The sequence below is a fragment of the Gobio gobio genome, assembly GCF_949357685.1.
Source record: "Gobio gobio genome assembly, chromosome: 3".
Taxonomy (NCBI): domain Eukaryota; kingdom Metazoa; phylum Chordata; class Actinopteri; order Cypriniformes; family Gobionidae; genus Gobio; species Gobio gobio.
This window is the reverse complement of record NC_137099.1, coordinates 39,332,484-39,351,035: the sequence shown is the minus strand read 5'-3', so window position 1 is coordinate 39,351,035 and position 18,552 is coordinate 39,332,484. Positions and strand designations below refer to the sequence as shown.

The window sequence follows — 18,552 nt, the reverse complement described above, 5'->3', positions numbered from 1 at the left end:
CACAGGAATTACAAAAGGCTTATCGCGACATGGCTGAAATCACTGTTGCGATTAAAAGGACTGCCGGTCTAGTCTAAAAATGTGCCAACAAGAGTTTGTATTACCCCCTCCCACACTTCCAGTCTTGTCCCATTAGTTTGTCACTCATAGGATCATTTTGCAGAAACCGAGCTCAACCCTGAAGGAAATTCCTTACACTCTCATCAGTCACTAGAGAGACGGCGAGGCAGCCAGCTGAGCACATGCGTGTGGTGTGGATGTAAGGGAGGCTAATAGCACAAATGCATCAGACACAGACTGTGACCAGCGAAACTACAAAGAACTGTTGCTTTATAGGTGGGCTAAGGTTACATTTCTTTTAAATTGGGCCCAAATAGCAGCACATGCCATCGTCGAGTTTGCTTTTTTATCTGAATGCAAACACTATCTCAGCATGCCTGGCTGTGAAAGCCTTCACAACTCTGATTGCAAGCAAAATGTGGCTTTATGACATGACGCTCATTTATTTTTCCCTATTCATATTTGCAAGAAATACAATTCAGACTTTTTTTAAATATTGCAATTAATTTTGATATTTTTAGGGGCATAAAGTCAAAAATGTCATGGTTTTTACATTGTTACAAAGAAAATCTATTTCAAATACAACAGAATCCTGAAAAAAAGTATCATGCTTTCCACAAAAATAGCACATTAGTCAGTATATTAGAATGATTTCTGAATGATCATGTGACACTGAAGAATGGAGTAATGACTGCTGAAAATTCAGCTTTGCCATCACAGAAATAAATTATATTTTTAAGATATATTAACATTAATATTTACTGTATTCTTGGTCAAATAAATGCAGCTCATTTAAATAAATTCGTACAAACCCCAAATGTTTGAGTTTATATAATTTATTTTGAAATAACGATGAAGGTATGTATAGCCTACCCATGATTTAATTGTTAAAATGTTCAGATGTGCAGAGGGGAGAACTTTTCCAAGCAGACCATCCAATCACTACAGTATAAGAGTTGGGGTCCTAAATGTGCTCACACAAAACCAATCAGTCTAAATGTGTTTGAAAGCACCGTTTAGGCTGCAACATGACTTCTTAGACTGAAGGTTTCCTCCAGACAAACCACAGGACTGCGGGTACAGCGCAGACGCTCAGACCTAACGTATCTCCGCTTACAGAGAAAGGCCAAGAGCTTTTATTCGTGATTGATGGAAAGGGGCGGCCCTCAGGTCTTTGGAGTTCATCAGTATTCACAAAGCATTCCAGTCTGACTCATAAGACAGAAGCACAAGGCATAATGACTAGAAAGCATGTGCACAGGAGGCAGAACGTGTCCGTACGCAAACACCCACAGCTCGCAGGACAATAGCGACGAGACGAAGTCACATGAACTTGGGATTTATTGAACAGAACAATGCTGGGTTACAACATTGCCGTGTTCAACCGGGCATATTCTCTCAAGAGTTTGTAAATCTCAGTTGTGGTACAACATCAGGACAGGAATCAACAAGACTGGAATCGCAGTCAGCATATTCTGAGTCTGTAAGGGGCAGGCCAATGACACGCTATTGTAGGCTGAGACAAACAGCAGTGGCATGCAGAGGAGCTTATTTACATAATGGACAAAGAGCTCTCCAGGTCTACAGGTCCATCTAGTGTCAGCCCAAGAGAACATCAACTACTGGAAAATGTTCTACTGTATGAGCTCATTTAAATTCCAAGTACTGGAGCTCTGATGTAATATCAGCAATATCCCTGACTTGCAGAGAATGTAGATGTAAAAATAACTCTGGTCTGCTTCTGGATGATTCGGAACAAATACCCCAAGACTAATAAAAGGTGAACATCAGCAGATAGAGAAACATTTAACAATCAAAGTAATGCTAGTAGTTTTCATAGCAACTATGTACAGTATATAGGGCTTCGATTTAAATGTTATAGCTACATGAATATAAAACAATATAGTGCAGGAAAAGTCAAAGGTCCTTCCGAGAGCATGCTTTTTCCTCCAAGAACAGATAACAGATCTCTCTATTATACACCTTCTTATCAAACATAAAGTTGCCATGAAATGGGAGTTGTGATAATTTTTTCTTCTCGGAGTGAAACTGTCTCAAAAAAAGAAGGAAAAAAATGCTGAACTTTTTTTGAGAAAATAATAGTGCAATGATAAATAATTTACATACGGCAATAAAAATGTTTGATTTCATGGTGTTTAAACATCAAGTTTTCTGGAATGTATTGAACATGACTGTTGCAAAGTCTTCTCATTTAAATATGTGACCCCGTATAATACCTGGATGCTATAATAGATTTTTAATGGTGAAAAATTTTATTAAAAATATTAACCAAACAGGTCAATATATATTATAGCTTTTCAGGAAAAAAATACATTTGTTTTTGTAAAGGAAATGTTCAACGAAAAATTAAAGGATAACAATATGGTACAGCTAAAAGAATTGTATGATATTTTTTATAATATATTACTGTACTAAGAAAACTGTTTTTCGAATAAATGTATTTATTTTATGTGATCAGTGTAAAAGTTTGCAGGCAAGTAAAAATATAATACAAATTTGTCAATGTCCCGAATGGGCCAGAAGAAAATAAACTTTTATTGTTGAGTGCTGTAAAAGTAACGAATTTCAAATCGTATGGTGTAACAATTTTTAATCATTTAATTTATTTTTCTTTAAATACAATTTAACCAGCTTTGCAAGATAATACAGAGACAAAGAACAACAGTTATCTCACCTATAATAATTATCAAATGTCATCAGTTATTACAATCCTTTAAAACCAGATGAAACACAATAATTACAAATCGAAGGTTGTAAGACTCAATCTTCCCATTATTTCCTTTCCAATACACCTTGGCTTATAGTTTCCCATGGAAGGGCCTTCAATCATGGTGTGGAGGTGAAGACTTTCATAAGAAGGTCAGCAGCAAGACCGGGTGAGATATCTCCACACGTGACCCTTCGTTCCAGCTCCGGGAGCTCGGCACGCACCGCTGGATGCTGCTGGAAGTGGCGTAGAGCGTTCTCCTGGATCAGATTCCACAACCACACCTTCTGCTGAGCTTGCCGTCGGGCTCGGAGCTCCCCGCCGCTCAGCATTGCATCCCGGAACTGTAGCATGGTATCCCACAGCTCAGGCACACCCTGCCCTGTCTCAGAAGATATGCGGACCACCTGACCACATATGGGAATGAGGGAGAGGGGGGAGAGTATAAAATGTGTTGGTTTAGATGTAGATAACTATGGATTACATAGAAAGATACAAATAACAAGCAGAGGAAGAAAGTAAGAGAGAATGGAAGCAGGCAGTTGCTTTACACATGAGCAGCCAGAAGGCAGAAATGCAAGGGGTGTTCGCCTACATGTCACTCAATCATTGGTTTCAGTGAAAGACCTATATACTATAAAGTCTTTAGGAGGGCAGAAAAAAAAATCAATATGTCTGTCGCATTCTCCAGTACAAGGATGGAGCTCAGAAATCATGCTGCTGAGAGGAGACAAAAGGCTTTAGCGGTTCTCATCCATGTGGGTGGCCTCTAATCAGTGAAATGCATGAGGCAGCATTTGGCCATTCAAAAGGGCTGCCTATGTTGGCTCTGTGCCCTGTGGGTAGAAGTAATACTGGGGGTGAGGGGACAAAGAGGAAAGACTTGACAACGCAGAGCAGAGCATGATGGGAAATGAAAACACAGACTACTCCACTGGACAGGACAGCTCTTTTGAACAGAGAATGAAGATACATCAAAAAATGCCTTTAACACGCAAATAATTCTTATATGGGAGGGAGGAGAAGAAGGAAAAGTGATAAAATAAAGACAGGGCTATATACACTACTATTTAATTCTTTGGGGTCGGTAAGATTTTTAAAGGGCACCTATTATGCAAAATTCACTTTTACATGATGTTTGAACATAAATGTGTGTTGGCAGTGTGTGTACAAAACCACCCTATAATGGTAAAAATCCACCCACTCCTTTTTATTTATCCCCATAAATCATAAGCAGTGTCTCAGAACAAGCCGTTTGCAGATTCCTGGCAAAGTGACGTCATATTTCACAGTCCCCACCCACGAGTGTTGATGGACACTGCTGTATTAGCATAGACCCCGCCCTCAGAGAGCTGTACAAAGTCTGTCATGTTTATCTTCTCGCCATAGCATTTAACAGCAGCATTAAGTAAGAAATGTGTTCTTAATAAAGCTACTAAAGTTATTCAGTCAAGAGCAGTGAGTGATTTTCTGTTTATCTTTTGTTCTTTGATTCATATTAACATATTAACAGCAGATATAGCAGTAGGTACTAGGGTTGGGTACCGTTCACATTTAAAAAATTCGGTACTACCTAAAATTCGGTACCTTTTTTCTGTACTTTATGGAAGTTTACATCAATAAGAACCTGTAAGTCATTTATAGAGGTGTTATTGACATTATGCCAGAGCTGCCCTGGTCGCTGTCTGCCATTGTCTGTGATGTTTGTTTACTGTAATATTTACTAGTAAATAGTAGGCTACTAGGTACTTAATTTAATTCATAAAAACAACCATATTATTATTTATTTTTAATTTAATTTCTATGAAAATATTTCCCACAAATGATGTGTTATGTTTTTTCTGATAATCAAATGAAGACACAAGACATTGATTTAATTTATCTTTTAATTTAATTCAACTTTTTTTGTCAAACAAAGTGCTGCACAACTGAGCTTTATATGGTTAAAATTAAAACATGAAGAAATGTTTTTATTCACTACTTAAAAATTTAAGTTTTAGTGTTTTAGTGTTAGTATTATTATTACATTGAGACGTATCTAAATTCTACTGTACAACAGTAATATATTTGTCAAGTTAAGCCAAACTTTTATTTTGACAGGTTGCCGTGAAGACCTTTGAGTTTCTATGTTTATGACATTCTATGTTACAGAAATAGTTTTTCTCAAATGAAACGGTAAAATGCTCATAAAGATGAATCTCAGTGGCTCTGGAGATGACGTTCATGTCCTCGTATGAGACGGCAGAGATGGAAACATGCGACTTCACGCGCGATTCTGAGTGAGTGTGTGTGTGTGAGGTAAACCGCTCGTCTTTTTGCTGTTTAATATTCACAGACACTAGTCTATATCACCAGATTTCCAGCGTTCTCAGGTACCCATTGATTTAACATGAATCGGTACTCGGCCCTTAAAAGTACAGAGTTCAGTACCCAACCCTAGTAGGTACTGTGCATTACACTGCTCTCACTTTAATACACAGATCTAATATACACACAGGATTTATGTACTTGCTGCATGTGCACAGACATAACCAACTGTTTTCATGTGAACTTTGTGTGTTTCTGACATAACCTTGTGTGTATTTGACAGTTTAATCGCAATAACACATGAAAGAGAACTTGTCTAGTTTAATAGCCTACTCACGGACGGACCGACATCCAGCTCTCTGTGCGCATGCGTAGAGTGTGCTCAAATTGAGAGCATAGACTGTAAGGTTGAGAGTGATATGGCTTTAAAACGCATGCAGATGATAATATTTCAGGATGATGAAGAACTGCTGCTGTGGGGAGCAGCAGCTCATTTGCATTTAAAGAAGACACACACAAAACAGCTAATTTTTCTCAAACCCAAAAAGTGCCATTTTCAAAATGGTATATCAAATGATCTATTAGGAATTTTGATCTGAAACGTCACAGACACACTCTGGGGACACCTGAGACTTATATTACATCTTGTAAAAAGGGGAATAATAGGTACCCTTTAATGTTTTCGAAAGAAGCCTCTTATGCTCACCCAAGTCTGCATTTATTAGCTTTAAATACAGTAAAAGCACTGAAATTGTGAAATATTATAATATTTTAAAATAACCGTATTCTATTTTAATATATTTTAAAGTTTTATTTATTCATGTGAAGCCAAAGCTGAATTTCAGCGTCATTACTCCAGTCTTCAGTGTCACATGATCCTTCAAAAGGTTTTATGTGCTTAAGAAACATTTATCATATTTTTCATTGTTGACAACAGTTTAATACAGTTTCTTAATACTTTTGTGGAAACCGTGATACATTTTTTTAAGGAAAGTTTAGTACATACTTGCTAAATTAAAGTATTATTATTATTTTTATTACCCTTAAAGGGGGGGGGGGGGGGGGTTAATGCTATTTCATGCATTCTGACTTATTTTGTTAACGAGTTGGATTCTCATGCTAAACATGACCAAAATTAAATAAATAAAAAAACCATGTTGGATGTATAAATGGAGTATTTCTGTGCCAAATACACTCCTTCAGGATTCGAACAAGTTTCGGAACATTTTTTTTGAGTATGGTCCTGTATGACGTCATAAAGGGCGGATTTCTTGTATGGGCACTTCTCCCAGATGAGTGTGTGCACACACCAATCAGAGCGAGAGCAAGAGAGCTTCGTTTGGGTTACAGAAGCCGTCGGCAGCGCTGTTATTTTGTTTTTAGACCACAAAATAAACAATGTCACTAAAGAAGTGTGTTTTTGGTTGTGAAGGAAAGATGAAGAGAGTGTGTTTATTTGTTCCCGTTCATGAGTCGAAACCGCAGGCGGTGAGTGAAATTGCACGATCGCCGTGCAAGTGCATATAATTTAAACAACACGAACGTATAGTGAATCGAAAGTTATCCAGGGATAATGCCATTATATATTGAGTGTGTGTGCTCATGACTCTTTAGCTCCGCCCACTGCACGCCTCCATGTGTTCGGTTGTTTTCAGAAAGAATCGGTACAGCGCATCTGTCTTTTATAAATATGATAAAACTAAAGACTCTTCGGAAATATGAAGGATATAATACTACTCTATAGGTACTCAAAGATTAACATGAGATTGGCAGAAACTTGTGTGTGTTATATACCCTTAAAACTTTTGAAATGTAATGTATACGTGTATTTACCCAAATTTTCCCTTCAAAATCTCCTAAAATCTGCTGGATGTCTGTTCTGAAATGAACTAAAACAATCTTTAACGGCCATTTTCTTTAAAGAGGACCTATTATGCTTTTTTTATGTTCTACTTTATTTTAGTGTGTAATGTTGCTGTTGAGCATGACAATGATTTGTAAAGTTACAAAGCACAAAGTCCACTTCAAATGGAGTTATTCTCTAAATCAGTAAGCACTTTTCTGAACTCCCTGAAATGCCTCAAGTGTAGTCTTGAGTTTTCTTACGGGAACGTACGCATCACCAAATTCCTCATTTAAATATTTCCCGCCCAAGGTATACGCAAAAAAAGTGGAGGCCTGGTTGACTTACGCAAGTAGTAGCGTAGCTGACGCTGGTAGTTCAGCTGTGGGTTATGTATGACATATTGGTGATTTCAGGGGCTAATATTTATTTAGTTTATCATTTAAATGTGTAATTCTGTGTATGTGTGCCAATTTCATAATTTTGTTGGTATTGTATTTTATTATTGTTGTACTCCCAGTTGTCTAAATTGGATGTCATGTGACTCTTCCTGATTTCCTTTCTTAACCTGGAAGTGTTAGCGCAAACAGAATGGCGAGACGTGAATTGATGTTAGTGCCCCTGACATAAACACAGTAAATTATGTTAACATAATTTAGGCAAACATGTTAATATTTTGTATATTCCTTTATTAGTTTTTGTGTCTTTAGTGATGTTGTGTGTAAAACTGTGTTTTGTTGTTTCTGTTTTGTGTCTAGTTTTCACTGTGCTTCATATTAATAAATAAAAAATTGGAAAGTGTGAACTGTTTAATAACCAGCGAGTAGTTAGAAGTAGTGTTTTGAAACTTGCTGTTGTGGTAAGGGCCGTGACATTTCATAAACACGCGTTCGAAGCGGCTGACCAATGAGAACATATTGTGTTTTTTTGTAGTATATGTGCAAGATAGGTATGTAAAACATGATTATAAAGTCACACACCTTTGGTTTCCAGACTTTGGACTTCTTTCGAAGTAACTTCAGGGCACTTGTGTATTCTGCCTGTATCTTCCGTGCTGGAACAACCAATTCACCATCTGATTTTGTAACCACCACCAAGTCAGCCATCTCAATAATTCCTCTTTTGATTCCCTTTTTGAAAATACAATTTAATCCAATTTCAGCAAAACTGTTTACAAATTAAAATCTTCAAAATATAAGAATGTTCAATGGCAGTGGTTCTTCACCTTTTTGACGCCAATTCTAATTATAAATGCCAATGGAGTTTTAAAGGGTTAGTTCACCCAAAAATGAAAATGTTGTCATTAATTACTCACCCTCATGTCGTTCTAAACCCTTATGAACTTTGTTCATCTTCGGAACAGTTAAGATATTTTTTATGAAATCCGAGAGCTTTCTGACCCCAAATAGACTGCAACGTTATTACCACTTTCAAGGCCCAGAAAGGAAGTAAATTAAAAGAAATAATTAAAATAGTCCATGTCTATTTCTTGTCAGGCGCTCTGACGTAGAACCCGGAAGCACTGCACTGTGTTTACTATGTGAACAGCTTAGGAGAGTAACACCGAAGAGAAGAAAGTGTTGAATGAAGTCGTTTTTTTATTTCTTTTTTTATTGTTTTTTGTGCACAAAAAGTATTCTCGTTGCTTCATAACATTAAGGTTGAACCCCTGGAGTCACATTTTAACAATGTCTTTAATACCTTTCTGGGCCTTGAAAGTGGTAATAACATTGCAGTCTATGTGGGGTCAGAAAGCTCCTGAATTTCATCAAAATATCTTCATTTGTGTTCCGAAGATGAACAAAGGTCAGTAATTAATGACAGAATTTTCATTTTTGGGGGAACTATAAGATTGTATTAATTTACACATCTTTTATTAGAATACTTACCATTTCTATAAATAACACTTAAAATTAATTCAAATTAAATTGAATTTAAATGAAAAATAAAAATGTAATTTAATTAAAATAATTTTAAGTCATCATGAGGCCCCCTTGGAAGTTTACCGAGTGCCCCCAGTGGGTCGAGAACCACTGTTTTATGGTTTAGGGATCAGATAAAGGATGTGTGCATACCTGTAGTTCATCGCCCCCTGCTGGTGGGATCAGCAGAACAAACATATCGACCATGTCAGCCACAGCAAACTCAGACTGACCAACACCTGTGTAAACATTTAAACTTTAGTTACTTTGAATGCACCAATGTTTTTAAGATGAGCATTTCGCAGAATTGAAAATACTATGAAAACCTGGAACAGTGGCTTACCTACAGTTTCCACTAATACAATGTCATAGCCTGCACCCTCACAGAGGACTATGGCTTCATTGGTGGTTCTCGTCACACCACCGAGGGTTCCTGATGTGGGAGATGGTCGGATGTAAGCGTTCATGTCTCTGGAGAGCTCTGTCATTCGTGTTTTGTCTCCCATCAGTGACCCTGCATAAAAGGTTAGCAATGTTTAGGATTATAAAAAATATATACATATATACAGCCTAAACAAGAATGATTTATGAAGGATCATGCGACTCTGAAGACTGGAGTAATGATGCTGAAAATTCAGCTGTGCCATCACAGGAATTGTTGTTTGTGTGAAAATTACATAATTGTCTTGAAAATATGATGAAAATTATTAGTAGTACTCACAAAAAACCCTCTTACTAAAGTGAGAAATGTATGTACTGAATTTGTGCAGATTAAACAAGCAAATATCCATAGCACCAAGATAAAGTTGGCACCATCATCTCTAGGTAAATGTCTTTCGGATATTTAAGTGTCTGTTCACCTCCAGTTGTGCATGAGGAAGGATCCACAGCCAGAACGGACACTTTATGTCCTCTTCCTGTCAGCATCTTTCCAATAACCTCAATGAATGAAGATTTTCCAGCACCAGGGGGACCAGACAGTCCTGAAGTCACATGTACAGAGAGGTTATTGAGGATTGAGGGCATTTGTGCAACAGCATCAAGGTTCAGTTTCACTCCTAGAGTTCACATCACCTTACTGACCAACTCTGAAGGCCGCTGGCTTTTCACCATTGCGTCTCTCCTGCTCCTGACGGAAGGCCAGCACTCGTTGAAGCAGAACCTGGGCTAACTCTTTCTTCCTCGGATGCTGGGTTTCAACAAGGGTTATAGATTCAGCGAGAGCTGCCCTTTGACCCCCGATAAGTCCATCATAAAGCTTGGTCAGTAGTCTTTTCTCCCTGTCACTCAAGTTTGAAATGTGATGGCTTATGGCCGTCTCTGCTGAAACAGATCTCGTCTGTTGGAGGGTGCAGAGGGAGGCATAGCACAGTTTTACAGTACGCTTACAAAGGGAATGTCTTAAAGCCATTGTACTGTGTATAGGAAAAAGAGCAGCAACATGATGAAGAAGAGGATAAACTGTAGTCGGACCCATCTTCCTTTTCCTTTTGAGTAGAACTTATTCTGTAAAAACAGCAAAGAATACCTACGTGAATAGCTTTCAAATGTAAACCTTCTTACAATTGGTGAACATTACAGCCTTATTAAAATTTACCACGGAAAGAATGGTCTATGAAAAATATTATTTCCATAAAGAATATACAAAATAGAGCTTGAAACTAAAAAAAAAATATTTATTTATTATTATTTTTTTTCAATAAATGGTCATTGAAAGGAGGCGAAATTAAGTAACTATATCATACGAGCTACTTTTCTACAAGGTAACATTGTAAACAAAATATGAGAAATAGTTTAAAACTGTTTGTATTATATTCTGTTATTACTATTATTCTCTATAAATAAACAAACCACAAAAAATAATTAATAAAAAAAAATATTAATTAATTAATTAATTATGCAAGCAACAGAATTGTAAATTTAGCCTGAATTAAGCTGTCATTCATTAGGCTAGTTGGGGACCAAATGCCTGTAGCTACTGATATATTTATAGAGCATAAGTTTAAGAGAAACGTTTTAATTGACTAACATTTTCATAGTTACTACAGAAGCTTGCTATAATAACATTGTGGTAATTTGGTATTAGCCACCACAGACATACAGATATTAAATCAAAATGATAGATTCTGAAAGCTTATGGCAATGTGGAAATGCAATATTAGCTCATGATGATTTTACAGTACTAACAAAAACTGTAGTAACCAAGATCATATATATTATCCCGGAACAGCTGATCACTGTTATTAGACACTTAAGTTACAGTAGATCACATCAGTTCATAATACATTTCAGACCGATCATAGAAATCAGACAAGACAAGTAACTTAACTGACAACCTGGAATGGAAAACAGCATCGATCAAATCTTACCAAGTTTTCTGAAACCGTCTGTTTATCGTAATTTAGACAGATTGCTTAATAAGGGAAATCTTTAGTCATGTTTCTCATGGATTCCCAAAACCAGTTGACACCGAGGTCGTTTAAAGTGAGGGACGTCAATGTTCTTTAAAATAAAAGTATCTCTCTTCAAAATAAAAGTCCCTATTCGCGTCGGTATGAAACATCTTCTTTAAATAAACATAAATAGATGATTATGTTGTCTTTGAATAATTTGTGACAGCAGCCCAGTTATAGTCAGCTGTGATTAAATGTTTGTAATGGAAAGCTGTAATTATTGTAATATTATTATTATTATTATTTTTATGTGTTAGAGTTGTATCAACTTTATCAAACCAACAAAAACAACTAGGTTGTAAAAGTATTTTTTCATATTGTAAAAAGATTATAGTTTGTTAATGTTATTATTAATGTGTTTATCTGATGTATTTAATTATTATTTTCTAATTAAATACATCAGATGCTCCAGAAATTACTACAATCATTGGAAGAGGGCCATAATAACTGTAGTTTGTGCAGGCTATGCAAAGATTAAACACAAGCCAACTATAATTGGTCACTGCTGTAATGGTTCATATTATACAATGATTATATGACTCCTGTCTCAACCTCAATATACAGAAAATTGTTTTTACAAAGAGACAAAATCATAAATGTCTGTTTCATGAGAAACTGCAAGAAAAACTTTATCAAATATCAGAAACTGTAGCGCAGTAAAGCTATCAAAACATTTTGAGATTCTTTCACTTCAACCACATTCTGAGTTTGTCATAACAATCAATCAACCACTTTGAGCTTGCATTGTGTAAACACTTCGATTTGAGCAATCCTGAAGGATCATTTGCTCAGCTCATAAGAGTCTGCATGGAGCTAGGATACAGTGACACAGATTATCTGAAGTGACATTAAACTATAATGGTTTACAAATATTTTGTATTTGCTGTGATTTATTCAACAAGAGCTCAGCTTATAATGTAAGAGTGATTAAAGTATTTTGAGTGGTAAATAAGTACCCCATAAACAACTTTACATATTTATCTCTGCAGTGATGGAATAGCAGGTATAAGGCTACCACTGATGTTTTATGATAGCCTATATTTATTTATTATAACAAGACTCTTAATTCAGTAATTTTACTGAAAAACAAATCCTACATATCCATCAAATCCTATGATTTAATATAATTTCTTTTTAAGAATGAACATCATATAAAATAATATTAAAATAAATAATAATGAATGAATGTAATTTATGTATTATTTATACCAACACATTATCTTGTTATAGTTTCTAAGTTGTAACAGCTTTTATTATTTTAATATAAAAAGTCAGACAATGTCCAGATACCATAAGATGTCTGCTGCCCTCATGTGGCCGTGAGAGAAAAATACAACCAATAATCATCTAATGGCCAGTTTTCAATAAGCCAAAAAGAGAGAGCGAGGATGAGGCAAATAGATATTCAAAATTGTAACATTAACACAATTTAACTATTTAACCCCCCCCCCCCCGTTTATAAACCATCAAAAAAAATACATTCGTAATATTATTTATTTACTTAACCATAATTAGTTATGTAGTAAAAAAAATTCAGCAAGTCCTTTTTTCATTTATTTTATTTGCTTGTATTGTTGCATCATTGGCTGGATGGGAGGCATGCTGATATTGGTGAGGAAGATGAAGGAGATAGGGAGGTGAGAGAGAAGAGAATGAGAAAGAAAAGGAGGTTTTGGAGGAGGCTGGCCTGTTCTAATTTTCTTGCCTATAAGAGCTGGTGAGGGTGGCTAAGCTCAGAGTGAAAAAGTGGAGGATAGCCAAAAGGTGGAGCAGGACTCTGAGGCGGGACCTTCTAGGAGCTCCTTTGATGTATCACCTCTTGAAATTCTGTACATAAACATAATATAATCAATAGGATTTCTGTACATAAAAGTAAATTCATTACTACGGTCACAGTTTTGCAACAGATGCCCGAAGGCCGTTGCAAAGCCAGGGTGATGACTGACCAAGGTGGTGCCGGAGGGACAAGGGAACTCGATGGAGCCAGAGGGATCAAAGAGTAGCTGAGGGAACGACAAACCCAGGTGGAGCCAAAGAGTTGGAGAGTCGAGGTGGAGTCCTGGTCTTGGAGGGCTGAGGTGGAGTCAGGGGTTCAGGGTCCGGTTGCATGAAAGCCCTTAAGTTAAGAAAACCATTAGTTCTAAGGTTAAGGGTACCCTTAGTAAACCGTTGCAAGAAAAACACTAAGATTCCACTTAAGGAATTTAAAGGCAATTTTGTCCTTAATTATTTTCCCGTAATTACTTGAGAGTTCCCTTAAGTTCTGTTATGCATTGCAACAAAGTCCTTAGTAACCATTTAGCCCTGAAAAAATTAAGGGATCAAAACAGGTCAAACACGATGGATGATTTCATGTTAATTGCATTTTTAGCGATGGAAATAAGCCTGTTGAAAGTATGACGTGAAACTGTGTGTATTGTCAAAAATAAAACTGAATAAACACCAAAGTTTTCATATTTTTTTCATCACTTCCACTGTGCGCTTTAAAAGTCAGTGGTCCATTATATTCTGTTTATTGTGGGAGATTACGGTTAAGACGCTTGTTGCAAAGTTCTTAAAGAAATCCCTGGCCTAAGCCCTTGATCACTTGGAGGCCATTCACCAGGCCATCTCACCCAACATCAGTGCCTTACCTAACAAATGGATGAATGGGCCAAAATACCCACAGAAACTCCAAAATCTTCTGGAAACCTGTTTTAGCTGCTACATATTAATGTCTATGTATATACATTCACAAAAATGTACTTGTCTGTTGAGGATTATTAACTTGAATGAGATGACAAATCTTTTTTTTGTTTTGTTGATTAGGTGGCACTGAAATTTGCCAGGGAAACAGAAAAACATGGACTATATTAACATTGTAAGTAGACTGCTCTCTGTCTCCTCTCAGTATCTGTTTTTAATTTTATATTTATGCTAATCATAGACTGAAAATAATTTTTCAATAGACAAGCTGCCTGACAACAATTTGAGGAAATGTATGTTATTTATAATATATTGTGGTCCAGCAGCGACCCTCGCCCTGCAACAATCTCTTTGTCTTTTCAGAGCAAATGCTGTAGCCACAGAGTTCCCCATAGAGTCATCAAACTGGAGAGCTTGTAAGAGAACACAGACACCCTGGATGTGACACTAATTGATTTGGGCTGTGGAGACCTGTATGTATGAAACACCATACAACACGCTTAGTGGTATGCATTTTAGCTGTAGTTTGGGACTTTAACACTAGTGTTGTGTTGCACATGCTAATGGATGCAGAGAAATCCTGCTTTAGCAATTCAAACGTACAAATCTTTTTCCACCAGGCACAAGGGAGTACTGCTGCTGACTATTTTCAGGACCACATCGGCTATTTTGTGCGACTACAACGAGCTGGACACCATCAAGGACAAGCTGTAGGAATACAAAAAAAACAAGAACTGAGCCTTGTGGCTATATAAAAGATGGCCATGCTGGAATTTTTCTAAATTGTGCAGCTTAGAATAATATGATATAAAAGTGAGCAGGTGTAAAGGAAGTTTAAGGTAACAGTCAAACACCTCTCCCATCTTTCTGCACAGAATGCAGCCATTTGATTAATGTCTGCCTGCATCCCGATCTTGAGGAGAGGATTCTTCTTGACAGGTTCCTTCTCCACAGCTGGTTTAAGGCACCCAAGATCAACAAAAAGTGTTTAGAGATGACAAGTAATGAAAACATCTGAAAACTATGAGAATTTCTAATTCAAGTTTTTTAAAACAATGTATGTTTTTTGTATGTGTCTGTGGCAAGGAGGGCAGGGCTGAGAGATGTGGGAAAGGAGCCTCAGGGGTGTCACAAAAGAGCTCCAGGAGGATAAAAGGAGGAGTGACGACAGTAGAGGAGAGAGGACCAGGCCTGGACTGGTTATATTGTGTTTCTATTATATTAACGTGCGAAAGTCGTCCGTGAAGATCTGCTGCTTTATTTTCACTTTGTTGTTTATTTTATAATTAAAGTGTTACATTAAACGTTCACCGGTTCCCACCTCCTCCGTCCCTTAACACTAACCTTGTTACAATGTCATATATGCTTTTGTAGATGTAAAAAATGCCAAGTCAAATCTGTTCTGTATTGTGTGTATACAATAAACATGATTTAGACAATAAACCTTTTTGTTTTAGGTCATTAATAAGTTGTGGAGACAAGAGCACCCAGTTACGGATGTGTGCTCTTTAGTTAGCTTAGCATCTGTCAGGTTTACACGAGTGGCCTCTCCATCCCTCCAGTTCTTTGCGTCTTGCGAGGCTGGAAAGCTCTGATAGCATCTGGAACCAGAGTTGATGGATCAATATTTGCATCTTGGGGTATTGCTGCCTAGGCATGTGTACATAGGTTATTGTCCATAGTTCATTTCTTTTTCACTTTTTTTATTGACGCTCCCTATCATGGACACCCCAGTCTTAAAGGTTCCAAGGCGTGGATTTTTTTATTATTTTATAATGTTTCCTGAGGTGTACTTATATTGTTAGTATGATTTTTACATCATAAAATGTCATAATTTAGAAATAAAAGGCATTTTTCTATCCTGATATTAGTCCTCTGGCTTGAATGCTCTGTTTCAAGGGGCGTGTCTGATGTGAGACTTCAGTGAAAACGGCCACTGTTGTGATTGGCTGACATCTGTGCATTTGAAATGAGTATTAGATTATGTGGCGGAGGGGGCGTGGTTTAGCGAGGTTTGCAAGCGCTGCTAGAGAGAGAGACGGACTGCATGTGGACCAGAGAGACCTTAGAACTGGAGAAAGATAGCTGAGAAAGTTTTATTGTACTGAGTTGTTGAGAGCGCAAGTTTATTTTCTTTGTATCTGAGAGTTCTGCATAAACACGAGTCCCAGTGACGCTGACCCTGTCGTCTTCCTCCTTATTCTACGAACTTTGTAACATGTGGAACCCCTCTCGAATACTTTTACTATATATTTTTTTACCATTAATGCTGTCGAGAGGAAAAAAGTGTTGTTCATGAAAGTGTTGATTATAGCATTATTTTTAGATCTTTTCCTATCACATGAAAAGCTGCAGTGATGATGATTGAGTACATAGACAGTCTGTTGATCGCGTGAATGCAGTGATCTCGTCATTGCAACGCGTTTTCTCTCACGAAATGCTTTCACCACAACTAACAGCAAACACAACATCGATATGAATACAGTAAGAGCCACGTTGTTCAGCATAACAGCGCCATTCGTTATAACAGCCGATTGGGCTTGTTGTGCAGATGTGTGTGCAGATACACTCGTGACGTGTGATTCACAGCTCCGAACATTACAGGGAGTGCAGAATTATTAGGCACGTTGATTTTCTGATCATATTTTTTTTCCAGGCACATTTGAACAATTCCAAACCACAGTAATCCTAATAACTACTATTGATTTAGTATTTAATAATATATAAGTGATATATAATTGTTCATGAAGGCTGGAAATGAAAATCACCTTATATTCAGGTGTGCAGAATTATTAGGCATTCATTTTAGTCCATCCTGAAGTCCGTTTTGCAGAGATGGACTAAAATGAACTCCCAAAACGTACTGCCAGATTCTGGAAGATGAATTCTTCAAACAGTGGTACTAGAGGATGTGGTGCTGGTCCTTCAAGAGTCACTCTCAACCTATCTGTCCATAAAGCCTATAAAAAAACCTTCTTCATGTATTTTACAACACTTCAGCTTGTGATTCTTATCTAGTGGGGGTCATTTTTTAGGATTCTTTACCTAACTGAAGTCTCTGAGATCCTGACACCTTGCACTTCTGGAGACTCCAGGTAGGTTGCAGCTTTGGAAAATGGTGGCGCTGGAGACTAAAGGGTTCCTGATGGTTTCACCCTTAATTCTTCACCTTAATTCTTAATTCTTTTGCAGTTAACAGGTGTCTTTTCTCCGCCACATGTTTTTGTCTGACCCTGCTGACCCAACGAGCATTTCACTGTCCAATGGTCACGCCTTAACTGCAATGTCTAGTATTGCATTAGTATTGCATCCTTCTCATGGGCATTTAATACTTTTTGACTTTTCAGTCTGAGTTAAATCTCTTTTTTGGCTCAATTTATGTGTAAAAGAAAACATGCCTAATAATTCTGCACACCTGAATATAAGGTGATTTTCATTTCCAGCCTTCATGAACAATTATATATCACTTATACATTATTAAATACTAAATCAATAGTAGTTATTAGGATTACTGTGGTTTGGAAATGGTCAAATGTGCCTGGAAAAAAAATATGATCAGAAAATCAACGTGCCTAATAATTCTGCACTCCCTGTATAAAGAGAGTGTTCTTTGATTGCTAATCTACAGTGATGGGAATAACGGCGTTATAGATAAACGGCGTTACTAACGGAATTATTTTTTTCAGTAACGAGTAATCAAACAAATTACTGTTTCTCCTGTTACAACGCCATTAGCGTTACTGAGAATAAAATGCGGCGTTACTATAATTGAGCTCACTGAAGCGGTTTTCTTTCGAACAGGCTCTCTGTCAGTAGGACTTGCAAAGTTTTTCTTTCTCTGGTTGGTGTGTGTGTGTGTGTGTGTGTGTGTGTGTGTGTGTGTGTGTGTGTGTGTGTGTGTGTGTGTGTGTGTGTGTGTGTGTGTGTGTGTGTGTGTGTGTGTGTGTGTGTGTGTGTGTGCATGCTATGCGTGTTGGAGGGTGGGTGGGTCAGGTGGTACCGTCTATGGGTGGTACACTGATGATGATTGGTGGGTGGGAGACAAGGTTGAGGTTCATAGGTTGAGTTCACACACACACACACACACACACACACACACACACACACACACACACACACACACACACACACACACACACACACACACACACCTATGACAGACAAGCACATGCATATGCACAGTCACACACACCAAGTCCGACGACTTCAAATGTAGCTTTCGCAAACTGGAAGTATAAGCGCTAATTTTCCCTCGTTGAGGTGAAAGGTGTTTATGTTAAATGCGACTTATGCACATGAATAAAGAGTCTCTCTACGTCGGTGGCAAGTAATTCTAATCTAATGAAGCCTCACATCATCACATGCCGCCACAGAATTAGTGGCTAAAAACTCAGGAGATAACGTGAGCTCCGCTACCAAAAGGAGTAGTACTGATAATATTTACACAATATTTACACTATAGTAGGTCTACTGATAATATTTACACAATATTTACACTATAGTAGGTCTACTGATAATATTTACACAATATTTACACTATAGTAGGTCTACTGA

General features: G+C 37.2%; 1 protein-coding gene across 1 annotated transcript; it reads right to left on the bottom strand.

The window, feature by feature from the left end:
* Positions 1-2,509: 2,509 nt before the first annotated feature.
* mmaa (metabolism of cobalamin associated A) lies at positions 2,510-11,377 on the bottom strand. Its single transcript, XM_079811687.1, has 7 exons — positions 11,230-11,377; positions 9,944-10,366; positions 9,721-9,843; positions 9,204-9,374; positions 9,014-9,099; positions 7,919-8,068; positions 2,510-3,195 (listed from the first exon to the last, which is right to left on the bottom strand). The coding sequence occupies exons 2-7, from the start codon at positions 10,335-10,337 to the stop codon at positions 2,908-2,910; spliced, it is 1,212 nt and encodes a 403-aa protein (XP_079667813.1). The 5' UTR covers positions 10,338-10,366; positions 11,230-11,377; the 3' UTR covers positions 2,510-2,907.
* Positions 11,378-18,552: the final 7,175 nt, after the last annotated feature.

Bases quoted from the DNA above. Each gene is read 5' to 3' on its own strand.
- mmaa (XM_079811687.1), bottom strand. From the start codon at position 10,337: ATGGGTCCGACTACAGTTTATCCTCTTCTTCATCATGTTGCTGCTCTT. The intron at 9,844-9,943 runs GTCAGTAAGGTG...ATGTGACTTCAG, and splicing joins GCCAGCGGCCTTCAGAGTTG to GACTGTCTGGTCCCCCTGGT. The intron at 3,196-7,918 runs GTGTGTGACTTT...ATATGTGGTCAG, and splicing joins CCAAAGTCTGGAAACCAAAG to GTGGTCCGCATATCTTCTGA.